The sequence below is a fragment of the Acyrthosiphon pisum genome, chromosome A1, assembly GCF_005508785.2.
Source record: "Acyrthosiphon pisum isolate AL4f chromosome A1, pea_aphid_22Mar2018_4r6ur, whole genome shotgun sequence".
Classification (NCBI taxonomy): domain Eukaryota; kingdom Metazoa; phylum Arthropoda; class Insecta; order Hemiptera; family Aphididae; genus Acyrthosiphon; species Acyrthosiphon pisum.
In genome coordinates, this window is record NC_042494.1 from 39,408,705 (window position 1) to 39,416,796 (window position 8,092).

At 26.5% G+C, this 8,092-nt stretch overlaps 2 protein-coding genes across 2 annotated transcripts; both read right to left on the reverse strand.

Moving 5' to 3' along the window:
* Positions 1-55: 55 nt before the first annotated feature.
* LOC115033519 lies at positions 56-1,331 on the reverse strand. The gene is made up of 2 exons (XM_029486219.1): positions 1,046-1,331; positions 56-964 (listed from the first exon to the last, which is right to left on the reverse strand). The coding sequence occupies exons 1-2, from the start codon at positions 1,329-1,331 to the stop codon at positions 450-452; spliced, it is 801 nt and encodes a 266-aa protein (XP_029342079.1). The 3' UTR covers positions 56-449.
* A 268-nt stretch (positions 1,332-1,599) lies between these two features.
* Positions 1,600-6,475, reverse strand: LOC103310015. Its single transcript, XM_008186991.1, has 2 exons — positions 6,363-6,475; positions 1,600-4,033 (listed from the first exon to the last, which is right to left on the reverse strand). Exons 1-2 carry the CDS (start codon positions 6,473-6,475, stop codon positions 1,600-1,602), a joined length of 2,547 nt encoding a protein of 848 aa, XP_008185213.1.
* Between the last annotated feature and the right edge of the window lie 1,617 nt (positions 6,476-8,092).

Here is an 8,092-nt window from a genome sequence, read left to right on the forward strand (position 1 = left end):
AACCACTAGGTTGTTTATAAAATGGCCATTTTTCCATTAAGTCTTTTGTGGTATTATTTTTAATATATTCTAGACGAAACTGACTACATGCTTTCCACGTGTAATCAAATTCAATCGAGCTCAAATTGTCAAATTTCAACGCTTTAAGGCAGCTTTCTGCATCATTTTCTGGCTCTGAAAAAAAATTATTTATACAGTAACTAATAATAAAAATTAAAAAAAAATATTATACCAAAATGTTTTAAATGTCTGCTAAACTTTTCTGAATTAACAGATGATTTCTTTTCAGTGGAGAGTCCGAGTGGTCTAGATACCACTTTGAACGATGTTGTCAGATTATAAAACTTGTTATAAAGTTTTCCTCTCTTTGACGTTCTGTAATATTCCTGTAAAATTCCAGTATTTTACTGTTTGGACATTGATTAATTAAAATTAAAATAATATTAATATTAATGATAGCATATTACCAATTTTTCGGATGGAAACCTTTCCAGAATTTGTTGTTCTAACTGATAACTGGCAGCTAGAGACATCTTCACACCCTTCTCTTCGTAATATTGTGCAATCAAAGATATGAGAATAGATCTTTGATCTTCGTGGAAATTTGAAAACTTGTTGTATAACTCGACAAGACCCTTCCCTCTAGATGTTTCATTGAGGATGTCACTCAGAACAATTGTGCATGAGTTATCAGGGCTGGGTGTAGATCTTTGGTATGGTATGGATTTTTGATAGGGCGAAAATCTTGACGGTGTATTTGTGTTTGATGTGTTTGAAGAACTAGAACTAGATGATGTGCCTTGAAAATCCAGATAAACTGGACTCATTGGAATCCCAATTGATTCACGCCATTCTTCTAATTTATTCTCAAACAGAATTTGTGTCCCCAGATCAAAACCTTTTAGTAGACGTTCGATGTGGTGACGTTTTATAATTTTCAAAATATTGATAAAAACTCTCTTAGCTGTAAACCATTAATATAAGTTACTAATTATGTTACTGTTAATATGCTTCTATATGAAATTTAAAAAAAAAATTGGTTTACCAATGCACGCATCAATCAACTCATTAAGATTCCATTGAGATAGCAATGATCGAAGTTCTACCTCTTCTGGTTTTACTTCTTCGGAGGTTAATATCTCTTTATTTGCATGATTTGACTGAGAAATGTCCATGATAATGAATTCATTTTGAGAGTTGGCTGTATCAATACCTTCATCGTTTAGCTCAACTTGAGAATGAAGGATCATTTGGGATTGTGCATCCAAAAATGCATTCATAATTTCATCATCAACAACTTCCAAAGTTCTCTCAATTTCCACTTCATCCATTCTTCTAACGGTTATAATTGAATTTATAATATTATGTCATTTTAAATACAAACAAATTGAATTAAGAAAAATTAATACTACAGGTATATAAAGAAATAGATTAGAGTCATTATTATTTATTTTAATTATTATTAAAACCTACTATTAATGGTAGGTACCTATTACAATTATATTATATTATAACCTAACCTAACCTATTACATTTATATTATTTTTATTATTATTATTATTATTATTATTATTATTATTATTATTATATTATGTAAAACTAAATGCAACGATAATATTCTTTAAGGCGTATAACTTTTTTGCCTTCTGCAGTTCTAATTAAATGAATAGGTGGTCCAATTATTTCATCTGCAGCTATCATTGAAAATGAACCTAAATTTAAAGGATCTACTTCATATGCAAGTATATGGTCATCAAATTTTACACTATGTAAATGTTGACAAAAAAATAAAACATGCTTCCGTTCTACTACTACAATTTCATGTATCAAGTATAACAAAATATTTTTATTAAAAACTGAAATATAACAACCTTGTCTGTATTCAACTCCTTTAAAATAAATTCGTGAATAAAATTGGATGGAAACGTCATGAACGTTTGGTAATTTATTATTAATGAGATTTTTGAAATTACTCTCTACCAGATGATTATCATTTGAAATAATAGCATTAAAAAAACTTGTCCCTTTTAACAATTGAAATGCAAATTTTAACTCATACTTTTTAGCCAATGTTAAACATATATTTTTTCGTGAGGTTATACAATGTGAATAAACTTTAAACTGTTTATGTTTTTGCTCAAAATTGAAACACCAAATCTTCCTTAGAGGTCCTGATTGTCTAATAATATTTGGGTAATGAGTCAAATTGTGAAATTTTGGTTTTAATGTATCATTAAATAAAGTGATATAGTCAGAATTATGTGTATTAATTTTATTTTCCAAAATCAGTATATTACACTCATCAATCTCGAAACAAAGTAAAATATCAATGATTTCAACAAAGTTGATAAGAAATTTCCAGACTACGTCATCCGAAGGAACGAGATCTCCAATCATAACAGGAAAATACATAATGAAAGTCATCATTTCCCTAGCAGACATTTTTAATTTTTTTTTTTTAAGATGGTGAAGCTGTATTTTGGGTGAAATATTCTCAATTTCTTTTGGGCCATAATCGAAAAATTCCTTTCGAGAGTTCAAAGTATCCAAATCAAAGTATTTCATAGAAGTAATAAAATAGTTGATAATATGAATGGTATTATAATGACAGACTCCCTCAAAAAGGTCATGCATAATATCAGCATAGTAGTTTTTGACTACGTGGAAGGATGGAATATTATTTAGTAAGGATTTGTTAACAACTCCTTTAGAGTTGGGATCCAAAACATCTAACTGGTAGTTTTCTTCTGTGCGCATTAATTCTGAATTTTCACAGCTTAATTTTTGTGTCATTTCTTTTGGAGCTCTACAAAGTCTGCAAAAATAACTGCTAGAGAAAGATTTACTGAAATTGAGAAAACAGTTTAATCCTAAATTGTCACCTACGACTAAACCTAAGATAAAATGTATTTTGATTGTTACATTATTGCTATCATTAATATCAATTCCATTTATTTCTAAATCTTTTAACTCATCTATGAGACATTCAAAACATTTTTCGTTGCCAAATTGTTTTAAATCTGATGTCTTCGTAATAGCAGCATAAAAAATATTTTCCAATCTAGATTCTTCCATTGGTAAACATGGGAATGAGTAATATAAGTTGCAAATGGAATGTTTTGAAGCATTAGACCCAAGAGGATTGTTTATTTCAAAATCATCTACATATAAAATATAAGGTATTAAAGTTTTTCCCGGGTATAGTTTCATTTTTTCTCTCCATAGTTCACCTTGTACAAAATTAGTTAGCCTAACATTATTTTGTTTTAAAGATGTAATGTAATTAAGAGTAGGGCTAATTAATTTATTTACTTCAAAAAATGTTTTGAATTGGAATTTTAATGGCATCAAAATACCTTTGGTTGTTATTTGTCTGTTTTGTAGTTCTCCGGATCGATGGGCTGGCATTAATTGATCATTAATTGTCACCTCTTTAAAATTTGTTGCATAGCCTTCATTTTTTAAGAAACTATAGAGTTTATAATCAGAATCAAATGGTTTAAAAGGATTACGTAGGTTTGACACTAAACTAGAAAAATTGTTATACAAAGAATAAGGCTGTTCATTTTGAAAATTGGATTTAGCAAAATTTATGAAAGTATCTAATAGTGGCTTGATTATATATTGGTTTACTTGTTCTTGAACTTCTAGCACATCTTTTCTAGAAAAATTATTATTATTGTGAAGAAAAAGAGTAAATGTTAACGCCTTATTAATATTTGTTTTTAAATGGTAATCTAAATTGAATTTGTTGTGTGGAGTCTCTATTGTATCATCATTCACATAAGTATCAGTACATGCACTGGATTTAAACTCATTGGATTGAGAAGTATCTGACACTTTAAGGTTAATGAGAGTTGTTGATGTTATAGGAATATTACTATCTACAGGCAAGGGGCCAGTGCTATTCGTAAACTCATCTAAATTGACATTGTCATTAATTAAATCATTCTGATTATTAGACTGATGGTGCCGAATCACATGTCTTTTAAATCTTGACCATAGTGTAAACATTTGACCACAATCATTGCACCTAACAGGTGAATTACTATTAAAATTATGTGAATTTTTAAAATGAAGAATAAGTTTGTCAATATCATTATGAGAAGATTTACACTTGAAACATAACATTTTTATTTCTGTTTTATTATACAATTATAACCGATGTATTTTAAATGGAAGCTAAAAAAATAAATTTAAATTGTTGGTTTTACAATACAAGTACAAGTATTAAGGTAGGTAGGGGAGACTGGATACGATTGTAACATGGGACAATTGTAACACTAGCAATAAGTTGTTCCACAATGTTGGTTTATTTTATTTATGTTGATTTATTTGTTATTTGATTAATATTTTAATAATTTTAAATAGATAACAATGCCTAGTTTCAACAGTTAATGTTTTTTTTTTACAAAATTGTATTATTTTTAATTTAAGTATGTTATTATCTTAGATCATATACAATGTAGTATATGATCTAAGGTTATTATTTAATTATAATTATAGGTTATTTTAATGATTTAAAGTGTAACTAAAGAAAAATTTTTAATCTTGGAAGTAATAAATAATTTTGTAAAACTGTTCCAATCGTACCCAATCTCCCCTACCTATTTATCAATATATCATAAATTCATAATATATTACAGTGACATACGTTAGGGTTATTATAAGCTACCTAAGTAAGTGGCGCTCGCCTAGCCAAAAAATAATGTGTTTAATATTTTTTTATATTATATTTATTTTGCATTACTCCCTACAGAAAGTTAACAAAGATGTACACAGTAAAAATATTTTTATCAAAGATAATCCTGAAATGTTATGAATTTATATTTTTTTGATAATTAGCCAAAAATGATCTGTTTAGGTGCCTTTAAATAATTTAATTAGATGTTCATTAGACACTACAGTTTTAATACCATCATTTTTAATTATGTAGGTACCTATGAGTCCAATACAATGATTGACGGTATGTGCCAACTAGTGTTTAATACATTTGTTTTATAAGTTTCAAGTTCAATGAATGTTGTACCATTGACCACTAAATTCAAATTATCATTAATATTTACAAAATAATTTTAGAAAGTATTCCTGTCAAGAGTATATTGACAAAAATGATACCTGTTATTGATCATGAAAATGTATAAATATTTTTACTTTTGCATTCAAATAAAAGTCAAAGAACTAAGTCTAATACTTCTTTATAGAGAAACATTATAAAGGAAATTTTGAATAAATTCCAAGATGGTTGGTTATCTTCTATAATTTAAAATTATTAACTTAAAAAATATCAACGCATGCCACTATATATTATATAAAATATAATTGGACTAGCACAGTAGTACATTTAGTTTTTTAAATGTATAGTAAAATAAATAGATTTGTATTTCTTACCTTACGTTTTTTCACAAGTACACAAAATGACCACACACGTACTTTTTTTGGAAACTTGGAAACTTGGAAACTTTTTTTTGAAGCACAGAACTTTTTTGGGGGATAAATGTACAGAAACCACTAGCACGTGCAGTGTATAAACAAATCGCGACGGGGAATGACAATTCAGTTATTGATAACAAAAACGTGTACATTATTATAAAAAATTATTTTATTAATCCAAAGAAAAAACAAAACAGTTATTAATAACTGTAACTGAGTTTATCATGTTTATAAATTCAATTTTCGACTTAATCGTAGCATATACGTTATCCTAACAACTAGAGTTTATAGATATGATAATATGCTTGTTTTTATTATTCATTACGAAAATAATCGTTTTGAATATTTTGATGATTATTATAACGAAACACAACATTACGTTAATAAATAACATATTATTCAATTCAATAAACGTATACATATTGATTTCATAAAAATATTTTTACAAAATACTATTACTGTTTATTAATATAATAAATTAATACATTAGTATCACTATTTAACTTATTAAAGTAATTAACTATGTATTTATGGTTTCAATGGTAAAAATAATTACTTCAATAACTATTTTTTGTACAAATGATTAAAAAAACAAATTGTATTCACGAATACTAATTTATAAAGTTAATCATCATTATTATCCATCAATGAACAATATTTTATTGGAATAGTAAGAAAATACATTGTGTCAATTAAAATCATCAATGATTGCCATTTATTCATAAAATAAACGACTTTTTTTTCAGTGTATATCATTGATATCATATTATATACGGTAGCTTTTCCTATAAGAAAACCGTACGTAATCGACATCATTGATTCACCAGACGCAAGATATCTGTAATATTCACTCATTATTGTACTTAATATTATAATAATTTACTAAATAAATAGATAGTAATGAATTATTATTATGGTGGGTATATTACCGCAATGTTGCAGTTAGGATTTCTCCAACTGATATTATATCAGGCCGACTTGGGAAACGTTTTATTTTGGGTCCAACTAGACACGCCAACTCTTCAAATATGCTGGCAGACATTCTAATAAAGTTTTGGTACTGTTCAGAATTTTTCAATTGAAGTTTACTTCAGAAGTAGCAAACTTGCATACACCAAATTTAACAGCAGAATCTACCCTAATTTTTAATAATAATGCAGACAATGCGACAAATATGTATAATTATCCTGAATCAGTGACAGATAATGTAACTATTGAAAGGTAAATAATAAACATTGAAGTTTCCTTTTTAAATATTATTGTACTAAAACAAAAAAATATTTTAGACAAAAAGAAAAATTGGTTTTGAATGAAATAGACAACACTAATCTAATTAGTACAGCAAAAACACAACCACCAACAAATAAAATTAGGTATTTTAAATTGACTAATTAAACAATGGACAATTAATTACTAAATAAGTAAATGTTTAAAAAAAAATTGTTTCAGTAAACACAATCTTCTTAAACGATCGATGGAGATGTCCAATGATGTGAGTTCTCTTTCGAAGGTTAGAAATGATATAATTAAAGATTATTATGCTCAGAAACTCCTTCTTTTGGAAAGGATTGTAATAGCGAAAGAAGAAAAAGTTAGCATAATGAGGGCTGCAGCCTTTAAGAAGGTATGAATATTTTCTAATTAATTTTTGTTATGTAATGAAAAGTTAAATAATAATCTGTGATAATTACATAATTATTAAAAGGAACTTAAAAGTGTAATAATTTATGTTTTTATATTTTATTTTGTTAATGCAGCCTTTAAGGAGGTATGAATATTTTTTAATTAATTTAGGTTATGTAATGAAAAGTTAAATAATAATCTGTGATAAATACCTACATAAGTATTAAAAGGAATTTAAAAGTGTAATAATTTATGTTTATATATTTTATTATGTTAATGTTATTTGAGTAATAGTTTTATTTTTAAATATTGTTAATTAAAATACATACAATGTTATCCTTATGAGTAATCATCCTCTAAGGAAGTATATAATATATTAGATACTATGTACCATTATATGGAATAATTAAACTTAAATTTTCATAACTGTTATAAATACAAGTGTTAAATAACCCTTTAAGTCCCGAATTTTTTTTTTTTTTGAAAAAATTTTTTTTTTGTAATTTTTGTAACTTTTGGGGTATTACTTATGTACATTACCAATTTTGTGAATTTTTGACTTTTGGTTAATGAGTTATAGGTATGGCATTGTACAAGGCCATTGGGCGTTAACGTAGTCAAAATTTGGTACATAATAATTTTGTACAAAACTACAGTTTGATGTATAATACAACTAAAAAATAAATTTAATCATAGAAATGTTTATATTTATATAGTATATAAATTGTTTAACAAAATAAAATGTAACCCTCTACAAAAAATTTGAAAAAAAGATATTATTTTATAAATTTATAAATAAAAAAAGGCGGGTAAGTCGTGGATGTCGCTCTGCTGTACAGTAGGTTACAAGTGGGTTACTGTAATGGATGGAATTAAATTTGAATCCAATGATATTATATCATTGTATACGAAAAACGATTCTGAACGGAGATGATTTGTCAGTCTAGGATATATTATTTTTAAAGAAAACTTATGGAGAACCTTGTACCAAATTTTAAAAACTTAGTTATAAAAAGAAAAAATTTTTACGATTTTT

Coding starts and splice junctions, on each gene's coding strand:
- LOC115033519 (XM_029486219.1), bottom strand. CDS start 1,331: ATGGATGAAGTGGAAATTGAGAGAACTTTGGAAGTTGTTGATGATGAA. Junction 965..1,045: donor GTTGATTGATGCGTGCATTG/GTAAACCAATTT, acceptor AATGGTTTACAG/CTAAGAGAGTTTTTATCAAT.
- LOC103310015 (XM_008186991.1), bottom strand. CDS start 6,475: ATGTCTGCCAGCATATTTGAAGAGTTGGCGTGTCTAGTTGGACCCAAA. Junction 4,034..6,362: donor ATCCTAACTGCAACATTGCG/GTAATATACCCA, acceptor TTCACCTGTTAG/GTGCAATGATTGTGGTCAAA.